Source organism: Falco naumanni, chromosome 16 (assembly GCF_017639655.2).
Source record: "Falco naumanni isolate bFalNau1 chromosome 16, bFalNau1.pat, whole genome shotgun sequence".
Taxonomy (NCBI): Eukaryota; Metazoa; Chordata; class Aves; order Falconiformes; family Falconidae; genus Falco; species Falco naumanni.
In genome coordinates this window covers 6,952,931-6,973,855 of record NC_054069.1, presented here as the reverse complement: position 1 = coordinate 6,973,855, position 20,925 = coordinate 6,952,931, and the positions used below count along the sequence as shown (strand labels likewise).

At 52.2% G+C, this 20,925-nt stretch overlaps 1 protein-coding gene across 3 annotated transcripts in view; it reads left to right on the top strand.

Annotated features, from left to right (window-relative positions):
• NECTIN1 (nectin cell adhesion molecule 1) overlaps positions 1–20,925 on the top strand; it is a 106,805-nt gene that overhangs the window by 59,550 nt on the left and 26,330 nt on the right. The window contains exon 6 of one of the 3 annotated variants that reach the window (XM_040615954.1): positions 4,104–8,511. The exons of the other annotated variants lie outside the window; for them this stretch is intronic. Coding sequence (XP_040471888.1) covers positions 4,104–4,645 — 542 coding nt within the window. The 3' untranslated portion in view covers positions 4,646–8,511. Of the gene's footprint in view, positions 1–4,103; positions 8,512–20,925 lie in introns of those variants that run through there. 3 annotated transcript variants of the gene reach the window in all.

The window sequence follows — 20,925 nt, the reverse complement described above, 5'->3', positions numbered from 1 at the left end:
CCAGGGATCCCACTCCAGTTCTCTCCAAGACCTTTACGATGGGGATAATTTTGGCTCGCTCTTCTTCTGTCAGATAGCACTGAAATTGGCCAGCAGGTTCAAAAAGCATTAGATAAGGAATTGATGGACAGGCGCGATGATTTGCATACGTCTCATTTTTGTTGGGAACCAGGCATTAAAAGAAAGATGTGATGTTTAAAACGTGTGGTTTTGGAGCCACTCGTGCGGCGGGGAAGGCCTGCTTTGCCTCCTGCGCTCCTGGGTGCTGCGGGGAGAGGCAGGAGCTGGGACAGGGGGATGCTCGGAGCGTTCCGCCTCGCAGGGAGCGGGGATCAAAGCGACCCTGTGTGCTGGGCCGGGTGCCAGAGCGCAGCCCAGGGTGACCCCCCGCCTGCCCGCGCTCCCAGCTGCCGCCCCAGCGCCCGGCTCCTGGCACCGGGACAGGAAAGCGGGGCTGAATGCAACAGCTGGCAGCGCCGGGCAGCGGGCAGATAGTGTTGCTGCTTTAATTCCTATTCATACAGCGCTCCCTCTTTTTATGAGGGCTGGGGGGGTAGCGGGGGGGGGGGGAGGTTTTTTATGCTGGCATTAAAGCTTAGCTTGTTCCCCCTCCCTCCTCTCTGCTGTCTCCTGTTTCTCCAGTCCGCTTTTCACAGCAGCTTTAATTCTCTCCAGACTCTTCCTAATGGATTTTTCACATGGGGCCCCCAGCACGCTCAGGCCTCGCACCACTTTCCAGAAATTTCACGCACCCCTCGAACACAAAAAGGGGATCCTTTTCCCACAGTTCCCCCTGGCTCCCCAGGCTGCAGTCCCCTCCTTGGCACTCCCGGCACGGCGCTCGGTGGGTAGCGGGGTGGATGCCCTCCGTGGGGCTGGCACCGGGGCACCGTGCGCGGCGGGGGGTGCCGTGACGGAGGCCGCGGGGTGCCGGGGGAGCCGGGCCGGGGCGCAGGCCGGGGACACGGCTCCCTCCCCGGGCCGGGCCGCTCCTGAGCCCGCGGCGCGGTCTGTGCCGCCATCCAGCGGCGGTGTCAGGTCTGGGCCCGGCCCGGCCCGGCCCGCTCCCGCCCGGCCGCCTCAGGCCGGCCTGCCCGCGGCCTGCCTGCCTCAGGCCCCCTGCCTGCCCGCGGCCTGCCTGCCTCAGGCCCCCTGCCTGCCTCGGGCCCCCTGCCTGCCTCAGGCCCCCTGCCTGCCTCAGGCCCCCTGCCTGCCTCAGGCCCCCTGCCTGCCCGCCGCCCCCCCGGCCCGGGCTCCCCCCCGCCGCCCCCCGGGGCCACTGGGCTCTCCCAGCTGCGGGGGAGCCCCGGGGGCGGCCGAGGCGGGGGGGAGGAAGCCGTGCGGGTAGCAAGGGGCTGCTTTGGGCTCACACTCTTCCCATCTTTCTTCTCCCTCTCTTCCCACAGTTGGGTTTTGTTTTCTCTGGCACGGTTACTGGGCCGCTGCGAGGAGGACGGGGATGGGATCCGAGCAGAAAATAGTTTGTTCCCTGCACAACGTGTGAAATCCAACGCAGCGCCGTGTCGCTGCCGTGGCCGCCAGCGGCGGGGCTGGCGTGTGGGCGAGTGCTGGGCCCAGAAATCTGTATGGAGAAGGCAGGAAAACATTCCCCCTTTGGCTTCATGCGTCCAACTTGGGCTGTTAGGGAAGCTTTTAAGAGAAGAGTGGGCCAAGCTCCTTCAGAAATGGTGCACGGGCTTCTCCCGTCTGGGCTGTGCCTGTCCCAGAGGGGGAGGCAGCGGGGACCGGGGTGGCCCTTGGGACGCTGCGCCACCTTCGCAGGGTGGCTCTGGGACCCTGTGCGCTGTGGGGAAAAGTGAGGTCGGAAGAGGCTTCAGATCAAGGCTGTGGGGCTGGGGAAGCTAAAACATCTAGCCCCTGGGGTCTGAGGCAGCTTGCGGGCCTTTCCCAACACTCACTTTAAGCTCCAGGTGGACCCCTGCTTTGTGCCCAGTTTGGGGAACTGGGCGCCGGGGTTGCAGAGGCTGTGGTGGCAAGGGACAGGCCTGGGGAGGTGGCATGGGCAGGGGGGGAAAGGGCTGTGTGGATGCTTGTGTGGTTCAAGCTGAGCCCTCAGCAAACAGGACTACCATGGGATGGACGTGACATTTCTTGCTGTGTCTGCAGAGAGGTTTTGCATTAACCAGCTGGCTGTGACAAGCCTTCTGTTAATGCAACATGTGGTTTTGGCTTTCCAGAACCCAACCCTAGCTCCCTGTACTGAAATACATGCCCTCGCTCCTGCCTTGAAGGCTGTCTTTGGAAAGAGATGCTGCCTGCACAGTGTCTTGCTCCTCATTCTGGCTGCAGCAGGGACCCCCTCCATCTGTCAGTCCCCCAGCCTGGTCTGCCCGGTGTGCTGTTCTGTGTGTGGTTTCAGGCTCGTGGGGCTTTGCTCAAGGCAAGTCAGCACTGCAGAAACCAAGATGCTGTTATTGGGATGATGTCTCAGAAAAGGCGGGAGTGAAACAGCTCTCAAACACAAGCGAAACGTTTATGCTGCGAGGATCAGGATCAGGCCAGCAATTGCTCGAATTCAGTATCCTTGTCCAAAATCTGCAGCTGTTTCAGGAACCGCCTCTACCCGGGGGAAGCTCTTTTCTCCCCTCCCTCAGCTGATGGGCTGAGCAGTGCTTCAGGGAAACCCACTCCCTGCCCAGCTCTTGCTTGTTCAGGACTTCTTGCCCTGATGCAGAAAGGTGGCTGCCAGCAGCAGGCAGTCCCACAGGCACATGAAGAGGGAGCAGGAAGCAGAATCTGCCTCATATCCCTTTCGAATTTGCTGCCTTGGAGCCCCTCCTTCCCCATTGCCCCATCCTGGCTCTTCTGGGAGGGCGTGCTGAAATTACTACTCGGTCTGCACTTCTCCTTGTCTGCCAGGGTAAAAAGTGAGGGCCAGAAGACTCCGGAGCAGCAGTAAAGGCTTGCAGCTTAGAGCAGGGCTGGCAGACAGGTCTTGGGGGTGGAAAAAGCGGTGTGAGGGGTCTGAGCATGGTGTGCGAGGGGTCAGAGCATGGGGTGTGAGGGGTCTGGGCATGGTGTGCAAGGGCAAGGCTGCCAGAGGGCATTAACCAGGTGCCTGCTATCAGAATTCAGAGGCAGGTGAAGGACTGAGGCAGCCACGTGGTGCTTAATGCGTCACGGATGTGGATGCTCAACAGGCAGCGTGTGAAAGCTGAGTTTGGCCAGGGGCTGTAACTGTGTCAAGGGAGTGTTAGGAAGGTTGATTTAAGTCCTGGATCGAACTTTATCTGTGCCGAAGTGTAAGTGTTCAGTTGCACGAAAGAGATCTTTCTCATCTCTTTTCTCTTTCTCTTTTGAGTTGTTTGTTTTTTTTTTTTTAAATAGGTCAGGGTGACTGTAGGAACAAGGTTAGCATGAGTAGCGGTGCTATGCTGGCCACAGCAACAGCAAAAGAGAAAGAAACAGTGGGGAGGTCTGTGTTGCTGTGCCAGGACAGCAAGTGGGTTCGGGAGCCAGCCGTGACGCTGAGCAGCACCGTACAGCCGCAGATCACTTGTGGGGGGGGTGGGAGGGGAGATCACAAGGTGCTGCTGCCTTCTGGCCTGACCTAGACTGGTTGGGGTCAGGCCAGGCTGGGATGCCGAGGAGGGGGATGCAAAGCTGGTGGGCCTAGCGTGGCATCTACGGGAGCAGTTGTGGCAGCTCGGTGCCTACCACTGGCTGGGGTTTGGGTCATGCTCCCCAGCAGGAGACTCTGGGTAGACTGGACCTGAAGTGTCACCCAGTAAAACGGAAAGCGTCTGGACTCAAGGCACTGGGCTTGTGGGATCTGAGCACGTCTGGAGAAACCAGGTTGGGTGGGGAGGGAAACACTGCTTCCAGCCTGCTGGGCTCCTGCATGAGGCTTGGCGAGCTTGGCACGGCACGCTGCGTTCCCCTTGCTAAGGCAGAGCTCCTGTGCGCTGACCCCCGGTGAGGATGCACCCTTTTCCCCTTTCCCTAGTTTTTCCCTTCCCTGTTCCTTACCCTCATCTTCCCACCCCCTCACCCCCCAAAAATGGCAATGAAAGCATGGAGGGAGGGCGCGTTTCCGCATGGTTTGACACTGTTCCCCCTTCCATCTGTCTTTTCCTACCCAGAATTTCCCTACACCCCGTCTCCAATCGATGATCGCAAATCCATGGTGCAGCCGAACATCCCCACACCGGTGATTGGGGGCATAGTGGGAGGAGTCTCGCTGGTCCTGGTGGTGGCCGTGGTGCTCTTTGTGGTACTCCGGCGCCGGCGTCACACCTTCAAGGGTGACTACAGCACAAAGAAGCACGTGTACGGCAATGGCTACAGCAAGGCCGGCATCCCGCAGCATCACCCTCCCATGGCCCAAAACCTCCAGTACCCTGACGACTCAGACGACGAGAAAAAGCCAGGCCCGCTGGGCGGCAGCACCTATGAAGACGAGGATGAGGATGCAGGAGGCGAGCGCAAGCTGGGTGGCCCCAACAAATATGAGGAGGATGCTAAGCGGCCTTACTTCACGGTAGACGAGGGGGAGGCGCACCCTGAACCTTACGACGAAAGGACACTCGGCTTCCAGTACGACCCCGAGCAGCTCGACATAGCGGAGAACATGGTCTCACAAAATGATGGATCTTTTATTTCCAAAAAGGAGTGGTACGTGTAGCTCGGCACCCCATTGCTACACACACACACAGAGACACAGACACACACACACACACACACACAGACACACACACGAGTGATGCCCTCCCACTCCCCCTGCATCCCTGCCAAGCGGAGCTGAGTGGAGCCGAGCGTGCCGCAGCCGCTTGCACACACACTGCACGCACGCCCACCCCCCGCACACGCACGCACGCCCCCGGCCAGCCCCAGGCGCTCAGCAGAGACTTTGGACACTTCCAGCACTGGCAGGATGGGCGGGCTGGGGCGAGCGGGGCGGGAGGGCAGCTTTGCTTACAGATCATTTTTGGGGCGTATGGGAGGTGGGAGGTTGGGTAATTATTTTCTCGGTTTTGGTTTTGCTTTTTAATTTCTCTTGACGACTTTCGTCCCCTTCTGTGGTGTTTGTATTGGTCGGTGGCTTAGGTGTTACTATTTGCTTTAACGACTGTTGCCCAGCCTGTATATTACACTCTGTTTGTGTCTTCATGTCTCAGAGTGCCCTTCAGCCCCACTTCCCTCCCCGAGGTTCCTCCTCCCACACTTCTCCCCTGAAACACTGGAATTTGTTTGTATGTTGTCTTCTTTGTATTTTTTTAACCTTGGGAGGGAGTCAAGTGGGATGTCTATAGGACAGAGGCCAGGAAAGCTTATGGCAATGGAAACATAGGTGCCGTTATCAGGTGAACTGATTTATTTTTTTTTCCTGATCACTTTTTTTCCAGTGGGGTCTGGGTAGCGTTCCCATTGCCCACTGCATGCCTGGGGAGATCCACTCCCAGTTTTTAATGACTCAATAGAAGGAAAATGAGGAGAAAGGGGGGAGAAAAAGCCCTAGAACAAACCCCAGGTGCATGGGCTGATAGCAGGGCAGGGAAACAGAGCTGCCATTTTTCTCCTACAATTCATTATTTCCTGGCTTTTCATTTTCTGTCTTTGTTTGAGTGTTCTTTTAAAAGAAAGAAAAGGAGTATTTATTGCTGACATTTTTTCCCCTGTGATGGCTCAGAGAAATGCTGGCTCTTTTTGTTCTTGTTGCTGTTGTTGCTAGTACCAGCCACAGAGCAGTTAACTCTGGCACAACAGTTGTGCATGGCGTGTCATGCACGCACCGTGCTGCCATTGCCAGGGGAGGGGACCAACCGATACCACTTTGCTTCTCCCACAGACTCACTGCCTTCAGCTCTGGTCTGCAGACCCTGGCAGGGCAGATCTCCCAGGGTACCATTCAGTGTCTTTGAGGGCTTCAGTACAGGATCAGGCCCCTAAGTTTTATTATACCACTAAGACTTAATTGTCATGTGTTTACACTTCTTTTTTTTTTTTTTTTTTTTTTCTTTGGGGTCAGAGCACGGGGGTGCTTTTCTCTAACTCTCCTAGCAACAGCCTCAGCCCTTTGATACATTGCTTAGTCTGCATTGATTGCCACTTCTTCAGTTTCGCATCCCTCTTCTAAGCAAAGGCTTGGTAGACTGCACAGGAGTGAGTGAGCCTGGGGTATTGATCTCGTCCTCCTCCCCCTGAGCCACTGCATTGTGATGGGGAGGCTTGGATTGCTGCTATCTCTGCTCTGTGAATAAATGGGATTCCAGACTTCAGGGCCCTCTGTCTCACACTGACCATATCCAAATTAAGATTCACTGGGTTGGGGCTTATTTTTCTTTTTGTGGGTTGATTATTTTTTTTTTTTAATTTGATGTATAAATAAATCTTTTGTTTGAAAAGAAATCCCCAGTTTTCTGAGCTGTGTTATCATGCACATCTAAAAATAGCAGGACTAATTCTCCTCCTGCCTTACCCGCTGGGTTTTGTTCCATAGCATCCAGCAGTTATCCTGCTACAAAAGGGAGGGTGGAGAGTTAGACCCACACAGATGAGTCAAGGTCAGATCTCTGATCCAGGCAGCCTCCAATGCTTTCCTTTAGTGTGTGGTGCTTGGTCCAGACAACGTGAAGCTCAGCCTGAGCCATCCACAGTCTGTAGCTTGCTCTTATTGCGTTAGTGGTGTAGGGGAGTGGGAAATCCAATTGTTACGCTCTAATCTTTCTGCTGTTCCTGCCAGCCCTCCAGGCTTCCTGGCTTCTGGCGGAACAGCCAAATGACACAGGAAGGCTGCTCTATGTCCGCTGGAAGCAGGGCACAGAGGTTCCCTTGCGATCTCTTCGGCCAAACCTTAAAAAACGCGGCTAAACCTTCACATGTCTGTCCAGTGCCACCAGAGCACCCTGCTACCAAGCATTGTCCCAGTAAAGGAAATGAAATCTCTAGCATCTCTCTGTATCTTGATTACTAGTAGGGGCTGATTATTCTAGCGAGGTGGGTCTCTTCTTCCAAATAACAAGCAATGGCACAAGAGGAAACGGCCTCAGGTTGTGCCAGGGGAGGTTTCGATTGGATATTGGAAGGAATTTCTTCAGCAAAAGGGTCGTCAAGCTCTGGAACAGGCTGCCCAGGGAGGTGGTGGAGTCACCACCCCTGGTGGTATTTAAAAGACGTGTAGATGGGGTTCTTAGGGATGTGGTTTAGTGGTGGGCTTGGCGATGCTGGGTTAACTTCCCTCTGGTGCCTTGGGATAACAGCATACACAGGGCTTTAATTCCCCCAAGTGTGAACCCTGTAATCTGGATCAGGACAGAGCAGCATTGCTGAGCACTGAACCTTAGCCACAGCTTACTTTAATGTAACATGGGGTGTGCTCAGAGCCTGCACAGTTTGTGGTTCAAAGATAATTTTCAACAAAGTCCATCTCTCAAGTGAATAATCCTTTAGATCTAAATTTCACAACTAGGCTCTAAAAAGGGTTGTGACAACGCCTCCAACACCAGACTCTGGGTGGTTCATGACCAAGCAGAGAGTGGAATTTGGTGGCACAGACCCTCTTCTGCAAATTTCCCCCAGCACAGATAAAAACAGCAAGGAGATGTATTTGGAATAAAACAACCTTTTATAAAATCTGCAGGGTCCAGCAGCAATTCTTTCATGTCCTGCATTAGTCACAGGCAGGGGCCGCTGATCTGATCTAGTGAATTCACATTGCACTGACTCCGCAGCACAGTGGGGCCTTAGCCCACAGTGAAGCTGTGTCCTAAACACCAAAGATACAAAGCCTTGCAAATGGAGCAGAAGGGCCTGGGAGCGAAGGGACGGTATGACTCAGTTCCTGAGTTAAGATGTGGCTTGCAGGAAATACGAACAAGGTGCCCTAAGAAATATGCTTTGGTCGTTATTAGCCCTGCACTTCGAGGTGTCATTTTTTGAGGTGTAGCCTCCTTGGCTTATTCATTGCCCATTCACACACTGTCCATGTAATTAGCTGAATGGGGGCTCAGAAAAACAGTGGGACTCAGAGGAAGAAAAGGAGACAGCGGAGCGATACGGCATTTCCAAGCTAGAGCCTATATACAGTTCTCTTTCTGCTACATCACGTTTTGCTCCCCAGTACTGCACCAGCACAGGTCTAGGAAAGAGCTCAGCCACTTAGCTTATCAGAGTGGTTCAGAAGAGGGCTCAAATGATTATTTTCCATCCAGAACCTGGGAAAGACTGGAGTGGAAGATCCTCAGACAGTATCGCCTGGCACAGCAGCAAGGTACCCTGCAAGTTCAAGGTTCAGCAGTGCATTCTGCTCATCTGTGGGCCCCTCAGCATTAGTCCATTGGTGCAATTATCCCCACAGCCATGGAGTAATGCCACCTCTGTGCAGTGATTTGCATCTTGCTGTCCCTTGCAAAGTCAGCTAATTGGCCAAGAGACTCTTGGGCTGGTAATTAGCCAAGTGATTAGCCATTAATCCATAGCAAGGTAGAAGAAAAAAGAAGTGTGGGGGAAAAAAAAAAGACTGATGTTTCATCTGAGAGCCATTTTGATCCAGTAATAGCATCACTCCCTTCTCTGGGTTAAATTGCTCTGCGGGGGCCCTTGGAGGGAATTAGATCAGCTTTTCCACCAGCATCAGGAAGAAAGTGGTACCTGTCTCTACCCAAATGTGAGGGTGAGCTCAGGGGAGATGCCAAATTGAAGACCATGTGCATCCCGCTTCCTGGGAGGTTCTGCAGCAGGGTGAGGGTGCTGGAGATCTGCAGGGGCAATCTGCCTAGTGGCCCCAGGGGCCTCCTGGTGCCAGGGCTGCGGGGAAGATGCAGAGGGGAAACCTGTTCGTTCCTTGGGGGATGGTGGTGGTTGTCCCTTTGTGCCTGTTCCTCACAGCGGGCCAGATTCTGGCAGGCTGGAGTCAAGCTGTTGATTTTAAATGGTGACGCACTTTTCATGTGCGCTCGCAGGCTGGGCCAGCTGGGTCACCTCCCCGAGGGACCCTCCGGCTGCCTCAAGTGAGGCAGAGGTGCTAAGACGGTATAAAACATCCCTGTGGGACCCAGCAAAGTGCAAGGGGAAGCTTCCAGTTGGGAGATGGAAGGTGTTCGTTGTGGCATCCCTGCTTCACAGCCAGCGGTGGAGGATGGGGTGGGGACCCCAGGCTACCTCTCCAGTCAGGGTACTGTACATCCCCATCCTCCCTCCGTTCCTAGCACTGCCGTGGGCACAGCGTTGGCTGCCTCTCTGCCTAGGTGCTAGGGACCTGCTGCTCTCCAGGAAAAGCTCGGTTTTACGCTGGACCTGAACTGGTGTGTCACATTAGTTACGCCTGAGCTGGCTTTCTGCCTGGGAAGCACCGTCACACTGCTTGGGGACTGGGTGTTGGCCTCGGAGGCACGGCCAGTTGCTGTACCTTCACTGCAAGGGATCATTGTCCAGATCCCTTTGCTGGGTTCTTGCCAGTGAAGAGACATAACAGTGTGGAGCTTTTCCCTTCCCAAGCCCTGATCTTGGATGGCAACTTGAGGCAAAACTTGCGGTACCTCAAGATCAAGATGGGCAGATGGGAAAGCTGAACAGGCAGATGAGAGGGAGGTCAGTCTGAGCCCTGCGGTACGTCACTCAGGGTCTCCCCACCACCTCAGCGAAGAAAATGCAGGTGAATTTGTGCTGAGCTGAGCCCCCAGCTCCTTCCCGGTGTGTACTCAGGGAGCCCTATTGAAGCAGACACATCTGTGTCACAACCCAAAACAAGCCTGTAGTTTATGTACAAAGACACCCCAGCTGTTTTCCTGCTGGGGCTTATCTCTAGGATTATTCATTGCAATTCACCCTAGTGATGTTATTTTCCCTTATTTAATTATGAGATTTTTTTTTCCCCTGTTGTTAAATCATTTTTTGTTCAGCCAAGGGAAAAAAAAAAAAAAAACAAAAAAACCCCCAAAAACTTGAAGATTTCTTAGTAAAAAAATCAAACAAACTGGAATGGTAGCACCAAATTGATTGCAAAGACATAGGGGACAAAGGGAGCCATTTTCCTGATGTTGAGTCAAAAAAGAAACACAACAACTGTTCAGCAGAAATCACTGAGGGTTAGAGAGAGAGGGATGCAAAAGATTGATCTCCAAGCAATTAGAGAAGGGAATGCAATTAGAATGGGGGCTGCTGCTCTCCTTTGCTGTATTTCTTTTCTATATACAAGCGCACACACAGCTTCTCGGCGTTTCAGCACTGGTGGTGATGCTCAAAGAGCGGAGGGGACCCCCCCCCCTGCCCGGCTGAGTGCGGGAGGTGGGCACGAGTGGTGGGCACGAGTGGCACGCCTGCAGGCTGCACGGCGCTCGGAGGTTTCTTACTGTGGCAATGGGGTTGGCATCCCAGGCCCATCTTGTCCCAGGAGGAGAAGCAGTGGGGCAGGTTGTCGCCTTTTGCCAGCAGCTTCAAATTCACTGCAAGGCGGCCACCTTCACTTGGGTCTGTGCTCTGCTGGGCGGTGAGCCCCGCTGGGGAGAGGAGATGCTGCCAGCATCATGTGCACTGATGCATGTTCTTTATTCTGCGGGGCTTACGATAGCACTTTACCCTCCCCCAGCCTGCAGTTTCACCCCCCTTTTTCCCTCCCCTTCGTATTTAATACAGTTTGCTGTCAATTTGAGCTACTCCTTGGGAGAGGCAGGGAAAGCCTTGGGGCAGGGGAGGGTGCGAAGGAAGGTCTAGGGTCCAACCACTGCCTCACCATCACTCCTGAACCTCCCGGCCCCTGCCCAGGGGCTGCAGCACGGGGTGGGGAGGACCAAGGGCTGGACGTGGCGGAAGGGCCGGGGCACAACACAGCCAGGGCTGGGGTGCCGGAGCAGGGGGTGCTGCCTTCTGCCACGGGGCAAAGGGGAGAATTCAGTCCACCAGCAAGGGAAGGAAACCCAAGCCTTAGAGAGGGGGATGAGTTTGTACTTCGGACCAGTGTGACTTTCCATATGTAATTTACCTGGGGGTGAATGTAACAAGCATATGGAGTCAGATCCTCCACTAGCATGAACTATTATTGGTGGAGGTGCTCTCGCTGAGGATCTGGTTTTTCTTTTCTTTTGCCTTTCTTTTTTTTTAACATGATTCCTTAACTCCAGTGATTTTATCTCGCTTTTTCTTCTTCCTCTTGCTGTAATTATCATTGTGGAATAAAGACTACAGACAGACAAACAACCCCAACCCCACCTTTTTTTTTTTTTTTTTTTAATCTGTGTTGTAAGTGCTTTTGTAAAAAATAAAAAATAAAAATAATAATAATGTAATGGACTTTTATGATTTTTGTTTGTTTTTTGTTTTCCATCCTTTGTAATTTGTTTGTTTGGGGTCGGGGGGGGGGCATTTTCATGGTTATGATTTGTGTGGGCGGGGTGTTGCATCACCCTTCCTTTTACTTGTATAAAAACCAATAGTGGCTCAGCTGTGGAAAAAAATGTACTTTTTTATAAATAAAGAATTTTAAAAAAAAGAGGCATTCTCCTTTTTTGTGTGTGCATCTATGACTGCGTCGTTCCGCAACCTGTGACTGGTAGCTGTAAGGAGAGTCACAGCAGCAGAACTGCTTTCTGTGCCACAGAACGGCATCTGCTTTCCAACAAGCTCGGTCTGTTCCCATGATATGCTGTGTTTTGTAACGGGACTTGCTTGCAGGTGAAGGCTGAAGGCTAAGGGTTAAGAGATCTCCAAAACAGCAAGCGGCCTGGAGAAGGTAGGCAGGGAATGACTGGTTTTGCCATTGACATAGGTGGTATTGCGTGAAATTCCTGGACAGCAGATTTAAGATAGACAAGAGGAGGTGGGAGCATTTCCCCTTATCGCTGTAAGCGGAGAAATGCCTTGTCAAAGGATGCTGCTCATGCCAAAAGCTAACCTGAGCTATAAAAGTGGCTAGAGAAACCTAGGGAAGAAAAATTCATCAAAAACTATTAAAAGTTGCTACACTGTCTCTAGCTTAGGAAGTCACTTAGTTGCTGTTTGCTATAGCAGATGGGACAGGCTATTGGAAAAATGTCAGTACACGCTTGTTCTCTTCTTACATTTTCTCTAGGCATGTGAGCTGATGTCAGGGCCAGGATACTGGTCCAGGCCAATCTTTGATTTGACACAGCAGGATGTTCCTATAGTGCAATACTGGACTACCATGACGATTGTGCATCAAAAACATCTAAATGCTGTAGGGATGCTAAGGCTCCACTGGGAGGTGGGATCAGTCAAACCGCATCCCTGTATCTCCATTACTGATCCCTGCACTGGGAAGAACAGTTTGCCTTTCCCCTTTCCTCCTGCTTCCTGACTGTAAATACACGCTACAAAGAAAGCCTTGTTCCCAAAGAGCGAGCCGGACAGCTCTGCAACACCCAGACTTTTTCAAGGGAGGGAGAGGCAAAGCAAGCAAGAAATCAGAGGAAACGTGCGTGCTCATCCTTGCACAGTTATCAACTGGCACTTTGCTATGCCCCTGGCCTAGAGGGTGGAATACTCCCTGCAAAAGGGTTTTTGCACCCAGCTTCAGCCTGTGGGTGATCTGCTGGAGATCTGAACCAAAACACAGTACTCCCCAGAGTGAGAGGGATCCTGATCCAGATCTGCACTTGAACTGGTCTCCATTTTGAAGAGTTGAGCTGGATGGAGAGGGAAGTGTTCAGAATTAGGCTGGAAAGGAGTGGTTTGGTGCAGACTGTTCATTCCGTCGGCAGCGAAGCAGGCCTGTAGCATGTGCCAGAGCAGCAGGAGGCTCTTTGATAACAGGCTCGATGATCAATGCATTGTGTGCCGCTTGGCACAGGCTCCCTCCAAACCCCATGCCACTAGCGGAGCCAGTTCTCAGTCATTCTGCTGAAAAAGGTGTGTGCTGAGCATCTCGCTTTGGAAGAGGTTAGGGATAGCCTTGGGGGAGGCTTTCCTCAGATGAAAAGGGAGGAAAAGCCGGGAACACTTGTTATCAGGCTTCCGTGTGGCCAGCAGAGTTGTGACCACTGTCTGGGCTGTATCTACATATCCACATATTTTACTCCTCTCATTTGCCCCTCTCTGCCAGGTCCTCTTAGCAATGACAGCTGTTGGAAGTGCAGCTTTGCTTCAGCTGCAGTTCAGGACAGTAGCCCCAGGAGCGACCACGACAGCAATGCAGAGGGGCAGCATCCTACAGAACTGGATCCCCAGTCGCTGGCTCAGCCACATCAGCCAAGTTTGGGGGTGGGGAGAAAGGGGAGGAAGAAGAAGAGCACCAGAGAGCCGAGATGGGGGGTCTAAGATGGAAAGGATAGGAGGGGCTATCTGCCCATGGTCCTGCTGGGATGAGCCCCTGGGAAATGCTGTGCTGATTTCCCAGGCCACGTCTTACAGTTAAGCGTTGATGGATAAAACCCATTGCATGGGGCCTCTTCTCAGCAGCTCAGGTTGCAGAGAGCTGAACACAGCGGGAACAGACTCCCATGCAGCCCCTAAGTATTGTGTTTCTCTGGAACAAAACAGAAACACGTTGGGGACCGGAATGCCAGAATGCCTGTAGCCCATGGAAAAATGGCAGCGTGGCTTGGATCTGTTCTCAAAGCCACATCTCTGCAGGCGAGCGCTGCTGGCCACAGAAGCAACTTCAGAGCCCTGGCAATCAGCAGAGGTGCCAGCAGGGTCAGGGGAGGAGCTGGCTCAGGGCAGGAGGAGATGAACAAGAAGCTCGTGTTTGCTTTTAGGCTGTATGCCCACAGCTGAGCATGTGTCCAGTACATCTCCAGGGAGGGAGATGTACACAGAGATCAGGGATGAAGTGTCCGTGATGAAGATACAGAGCCAGGTTCCCAGTTGGTGCAAGTCCAACTTTTCCGACTGTGGTGCAGTTACACTTATTTCCACCCATACAAATGCATGTGACCCAAGGAGGATTTGTAGGGAGAGTGAGATACAGTCCAGTGTCATCAGGGAGTTACCAAGCAACCTGGGGTTAATGCCTGGCACAACGCTCAACAGCAGGTGGATCTCCCAGGGATCCGAATTCATGACAGAGTCAGAACTGGAAGTGCGAGAGCCAAAGGGCTCCAAGTGACAGAGGAAAAGCAGTGTAACCAGGAGATGTTTAACCAGGAGATGTTAAACCAGGCTAGCTGTGACGAGGTGGGAGCTTGAGGGGCACTGGAGACAGGTCAGGTCATAGAGCAGCAGTCCAGAAATATGTGAGCTTCAATCCAAAATTCATTGTGAGTTAAGAGGCAATCTATGCTCGAGTTCAAGTTGGAGCACTCAAGGTGACATATTTAATTCTCCTAGAGCCAGTGCTGGATAAATTGAACTGAGAGAAACTTGCCAGTTTAGAACACTGCGGGGTGAATTACTTGTAGTAACAAATACGTTTGATTAGTTTTTTTCATGGTTTCAGAGTATTTGCAATCTTGAGTTTGATTTGTATGAACATATTTGTTAGAGGAAATTATTTTATGCAAATGTATTCCAGCCGGGGGACCTGTGACATGGAGAAGTGCTGTTGAGCCTCAAATGCCCTCGGCGGTGCCTGGCAGAAGGCAAGGAGGGCTGGTTCACTCCTCCTCCAAACAAGGCATTTCACAGCCTTCCCAGACGTGTTTACTTGCAGGCTCTTTCTTACATAGTATTTGCAGAACAAGGATCAGCCTGTAAAAAAAAAAAACTGGGTATGCGTTGCACTCCTAAAATTTTACATGCTAGCTAGCAGAAATCAGAGTCGGGCATGGTTGTGCAAGCAAAGCAGGGGCACAGCAAGATAAATGTGTACATGATTAAATTGTAGGTTTACAATGTTATACCCGCCCCCCCAGGGGCTAGTTATTGAAAAATAGTAATTTATGGATACCAGCCATTGGAGTTGCTCCCTTAGCCGCAGCAGTTGAGGTAGATGTTGTGGCCTCATCCAAGCCCAGCGCCAGGTGAGTCAGGCACACTCCCTGCTCCAGAGAGTTCACAACTGCTGAACCAAACCCAGATCCTCATAGGAAACAGGCAGAGGTTTTGTCTGGACTGTATGGAATTTGGGGAAGAAAATGGCTTGCGTGGAAAGAGGCACTTAATGCTCTTTTTGCAGAAAACACCGTCCTGTGGTTTGCCGGCGAGATCAGGAGGGGCAGTTCAGTGCTGGCTGAATCCCGGGAGATGAGTACGGATCAAATCTTAAGAGATCAAAGGCAGTACCCTTTGAGAGCTGTAAGAGGAAGGGCTTTCTCCGTTTCATTAGTGCCTGGTTGTCAAGCTTGCTCCTAGCCTTGCACCTGAGTCCCTGGTATATCTGGAGCTTTGCAAAGTGAATTCTTTCCCCCGTCCATCTGCCTGTGAGACACCACTAGCCCCATGGTAAAAGGGTACCTGAATGTTTCCATTTCTCCCTTATCTCTCTGTTCCTCTCAAACTCCTGCCAGCCTGTTTATCTCACAGTTTTGAAAAGAAAATTGCCAACTTCACACCTGTCAGGTTTAACTGATTGCCTGTCACTTGGAGGGAAGGAGTCCAGCTGTATGGCCCTGGCTGCACAGGCTGTGCTCACCAGGGGAAATGTCTCCATCCCACGAGGGAAAAACCACTTCATTTCCCATCTCCTGGCCTCATCTCATTGTCCTACTGTATCTCCCAGCCCTTTCAGTTGCTGCTTTTACAGTAGCTTTCTGCTGGCACAGAGTTTTGTCCGCCCAAGGAGCTGATCCCATCATGACACACTCATCCCCCGAGGTCCGTGATTTCCCCGCTGTGCAGAAGGGTGCCCTTCCCCAAGCAGGGCTGATACAGAGAAGCAAAATGACTTCAGCAAAGGTGTGCGGAGGACCAGGGAGAAGGCTCAGAGCTGGACTCAGGAGATCTAAATCCAGAGATCTATATCCTTATCTTGCTCATTGGAGCACACTTCTGCTGATGGGACACGTACAAACCACACTCGCTGTCACCATCCCCAGCAGGTGCCTTTCCACGGCTCCGGCGCAGACCCATTCCGCCATCCCGCCTGGATCTGCAGAATCTGGAGGAGACTTAATTCTGGCCGTGCCCATTCTGGTAGCCTAGCCAAGGAGGAGGTAGGAGAAGGAGCAACAAGTAGGGGGGGCACCCCATCCAGCTGCTGCCAGCTGTGCGAGGGCCACGGCTGTTGATACGACTGCTGCAGCTGTCTGGTATTATCAATGGATACCGGAGCGGGAATGCCGAGTCTGAATGGCTCGAGTAAACACTGCAGAGCAGTTCAGAACTAATGGCATGGGGGCTTTATAATAGGAAGGAAACATAATTAAATAGAAATTAGTCACTTAAATGGTCACTTCCTGGGGTTTCGTTGATGTCCGATTAACTTAACTTTTAATTTGCATAAGCAATAAATGTTTAATTATGTTATTAATATATTTGAGTTGAGGAGCTTATGGGGTTTTATAATTGGCATTTAACTAGATAGTTCCAGCATATTAACTGATGTTTTATAGCTCCATGCAAGGTTTCCCAATTATAACTGACCTAAAAATTTGCTTGGAGGACCTGCCTTGAAAGTGTTACCTGAGCAACAGAACAGGGGGAGCTGAAGAGGAGGATGCGTGGAGGGGACTGAGGAGCATGAGCAGGCAGCTCTGCACCCTCCACAGGGGCTCTGAGACCCCTTTCCCCCCCTAGAATGCTCTTTCCTCAAGGCCCCTAACCCTCCCTGTGTCGGAGAGGGTACAGAGATGTAGAGGGGGGGAAGGCTTGTCCCTGGGTTCCAGCATGACCTTGTGACTGATCAGCTCTGGCAGCCTCTGGGACTCTTGCGTTCAATTCCCAGACCTTGCTTGTTCCCCTGCTGCAGGTTGGCACCAGTTTCTTTCTCACCAGGGAGGCGTTAGGGAACATCATTTAAAGTCCAGTTTCAATAGACTTACCAAGAAGCTATACTCAGGCCTCTTCTCTGTTCCTCCCTTCTGGGTCCTCTTCCTTTTAAAAATACAGGTGCTGCAGCAGGGATGCGGAGTGTTGCAATGGCTGAATTACAATGTCCTGTGTCTATTAACGGGCTTCTTTACAAATCCGCCGACCCCTCTCTCATCCAGGCATTGCTAAGGCACTGAGGTGCTCGTTGCTCCCACAAGCCCTGTGAAAGGACTGAGCAGCATCTGGCCCACCACCCCTCCTTGCGGACTCTGTAGAAATGTGCCCACTGACAGTGATTCCTTCTTGACAGCTCCTTCTAAGACCTGTCAGTTAGCAATCCTTAATCTACTTTCTATTCCATCTCTACACTTACTTTGATGAGATGGCTGGTTTAGTAGGCAAAAGATGGCATTGTGTTTGACTGACAAGACCTATTTCCCATGAACCACGTAGACTGGCATCGACTGTATTCCTGCCTTTTAATTCTTTATTAACTGGAACCTGTGTTAGGCTTTTCTTTGGTGCCAGCATATCACCCTATAGTATTCAAGTAATTCTCAGTCCTCTTCCAGCCTGCTAGAATTTAACCTTCTAGAATTTAATTATTTTAACAACTAATAGAAACTAAGAGCAGTGAGTTAGGGATCTCCTCAGCTAAGTCTTTCAGCCTGTTTGCTTATAATAAGTGAAGTATCCAAGGAGATGATGTCCAGCAAGCTCCTCAGCTTGTTCTCCTCAAACACGCAGATATTGTTTTGTCATCTCAGAAACCACAAACAAATGTCTGTTGGTCTCCAGAGACAGGTCATGAATAGTTATTCCAATCTTTTGCCTTTTCTGAATCATCCTCTTGGCCACATCCATCTGGTAAAGTGCCTGTAGAGCATTGCAGAGATTTTGGTTATTCCTGTCATATTCCCCAGGGTAACCCTAGCTCTTGTATCAATCACCTGTCCTTCACAACGGCTCCTTCATACCCAGCTTTTCCATTTGACCTGTACTGGAAATGAAGGAAGCTCCCCATGTGCATGCTAACAAACACCCAGCTGAATAAGGTTACATGCTAAGGCAGAGGATATCCTGCAGAGCTTGGAAGGCTTTCAATAAGTTAGGAGGGAAGGTATGTTGGGAGTCTTTAATTGCCATTAACAGGATGGAGCAATCAGGAAGAGGGTCAGGAACATGGTCTGAGTTGCCTCCTGCATCACTGTCCCTCTGCTGGAGCACGACTGGATGGGGGGCAGCCAGGAGGTGCTGCAGCTGCCCTGGCGCAGTCAGTGCAGGCACAGCCACTGTCCTGGCTTGGCAGAAGCAGCTCTCACCCTCTGCGCTGCCAGGAAGATGGGTGTGAGGAGCAGGAGGGGAGGCGCTGGCACTAGGGTCCAGGTCAGAGCCACATGAGCATCCAGTAGGTCCCTTCTGGCACATCACTCCAGAATGGCTGGCAGCTCCAGGAGCTGAAGAGTCATTCTTTTGTCGGGACTGCAGCAGGTCTCAGGGGGATTTGGGAAGCTGTGGGAGAGGAGAGAAGGGAAGGGGGGGGGGGTGAAGAGACACGGCAGCCTCCAGCCCTACTTGCTGCTGCAGCTAGCAGGGGAGATGGGGGAACTGTAGCCCTGTCCACCTGCCCATTTGCACAACTCTTCGAGCACTTTTGGCCAGATGACAGAAGCGGAGCAGTTCCTCCTCGCCCTGCCGCACATACCCTGTGTCTGCACCTAACTCCCAGCCGTCTCTCTGCATAGATGCTAACAGAGAGCTGATCTCATCCTTTGGGGACATCCAAGATACAGCTGCCCCGTGCTGTTAAGCACCCCAGAGACAACAGGAGACAAATATGGCCCAGGGCATGTGGCCAAGCAGATCGAGACCTCCCAGGAGTGCTGCTGAAGACTGTTGAGCAAATTAACTCTATTAACGCAAATGATAAGAGTCTGAGCTGCAGTCCCTGTACCTTCTATTTGACAGAATTCATCTGGTGGCTGCTTGTAATAGCATGACCTTAATGGACTCATCAAGGGAGCAGGGCTGTATCTCTGGCTAAACATGGATTTGGGACCACGCTGTGCTCTGGGCAGCTATAGCAGGCTGCTAAGATCAAGAAAGACACACTCTGGTGTAATGGGGTTCAGGATCTGGCCCCTTCATCCCTCCAGGAGAGGCAATTTCAAGTGTCATCACCTCCTCGAAACCGTACAGCACAAGAAATAAATTACTAAAGGGACTTGATTGTTCATTACTCTGCTGAGCTGCAAGGAAATGAAGCAGAACTAAAATTAAGGGCTGGGAGGCAGAGGAAACGTCAGATAACATTTCCCATCTTCTCCAGGGCCCATCTTCTCCCCCAAAACAGGCTGGGGTACTCTCTGTACTGCTGCACTGAGCTGCGAGGCCCCAGACTCTGGAAAGGCAGAGGGGTCAGTGGAGCTGGCCAAGCGGGGTGGAGGAAAGGCAGCGTGAGGTTTGTGCTGGATTTGGATTGATGGGTTAAGGCAACAAGGTCACTTCTGGCCCCTCTTTGCTAGAGCCACCGAGTGGCACAGAGAGACAGGGACATCCCAGAATCCGGGGTTAATGCAGATATTCCTTGGCTGGGTGGAAAGCGCAGTGAAGCAGCATGCGTGTGCACGTACAGAGGGGCTCAGTTTCTGTGGGTGGGCACCACTGCAAATAACTGCTTGTTGTTGCACCCTCTTAACAACTGGCTCTCGCTGTTGCACAGAAACGACTTTGCTAAGCTCCTTCCTAAGCTCTCAAACCACATTTCCAGGTGCTGTTTAACAACTGCTACATTTTGCTCCAGGAGTGGAAGAAAAACCAGCCCAGTAAGAGGTATCTGCAGGGGACCTCCCACTACAACAGCTACTCTGCAGAAGTCAGTCCTGCTGGATCCCATGGGGTTAACACACTGCTCCTATTGCTGCTATCCAAACCCCACCCCTGTTAGTGGCCACTGGGAAGCATCAGCAAGGCAAGGTCACCAGGAGTTAAAGCCGCATTCCAGACATGCTTTTGCAGCCAGCAGCTACTTAACCAGATGCTACTTAACCAAAGATGACTCTGTTGCTTCCTCTGCAGGAGAGGAAAGGGAGAAAGCTGGTCATTACTGGAGAGAGCGGAGATGCCTCCACCCTCGGGGAATGGCAAAGCAATTGCCTTTGCTGGAATGTGTGTGAAATCTCCACTAATATCAAGCATATCCATGTGTCCCCTTGTAGTGGGCATGCTCTTCAAAGCAGGCACCCCAGCAAGGGCTGGATCTGCATCACACTGCCAAGCTCTCCCAAAACCTCATCAGACAGGCAGGTGGTTTGCGAAGTCTTTAAGTGCCGGTTGGGCTAGCAGAAATTAGAGACGAAAGCGAAGTGGGCAGAGATCTTAAAGGGATGCTGTGATTAGTACCCAGACAGTGGGATGGATCCCCATGCTCCAAATGCACTCAGGGCCCAGGGGCTACCCGGTCATCTGGTCTGCAGCAGAGAGGAATTAGAGAGGGGATGTATCAGGTCACTCCTAGAGGGGCTTGGCCCTTGTGAGGGATTGCCACTTGTGGGAGGGAGAGGAAGGACAACACAGAGAGCGGTCAGGAGCCTTTGTTTACCTAACCACCCTTGGCGACACTGGGGTTTTGGCCCCGCTTAAAACACACCATATAACCGAGACCCCCCCAGCCCCCGTTTGCTTGGGCCATGCACCGGGAGGCACAGCAGCCAGCGGAGCAGCCGCTGTGGGAGGCGAGCATCCCTGGGCAGGGGGGATTTCCAGGGGAAAGAGGCTGAAGCCCTGTGCAGCGGCAGGACGGCAGCCATGGCTTGGCACTCCCATGTGTGGTGGCTAATTGTGTAAATGAGTTACATCAACAAACACCCCTGGGGAGAGGCTGTGACGGCTTTAAAATTCCTTCTGACTTATATCAGGGCATGGAGGCAGAAGAGCAGCTCTGCCTTCACTTTGGTGTTTAACCTTTGTTTGGCTGGCTGCATCTCCAGCTTGTGGGGTGGCACAAAACCAGAAGCACCTTCTCTTGCAGCAAGTGGGGTCCTGAGCCCTTTCTGTAGCTGGAGGAGTGTCTGGGAGGCAGGGATGGGGAGGGTGACTGGATCA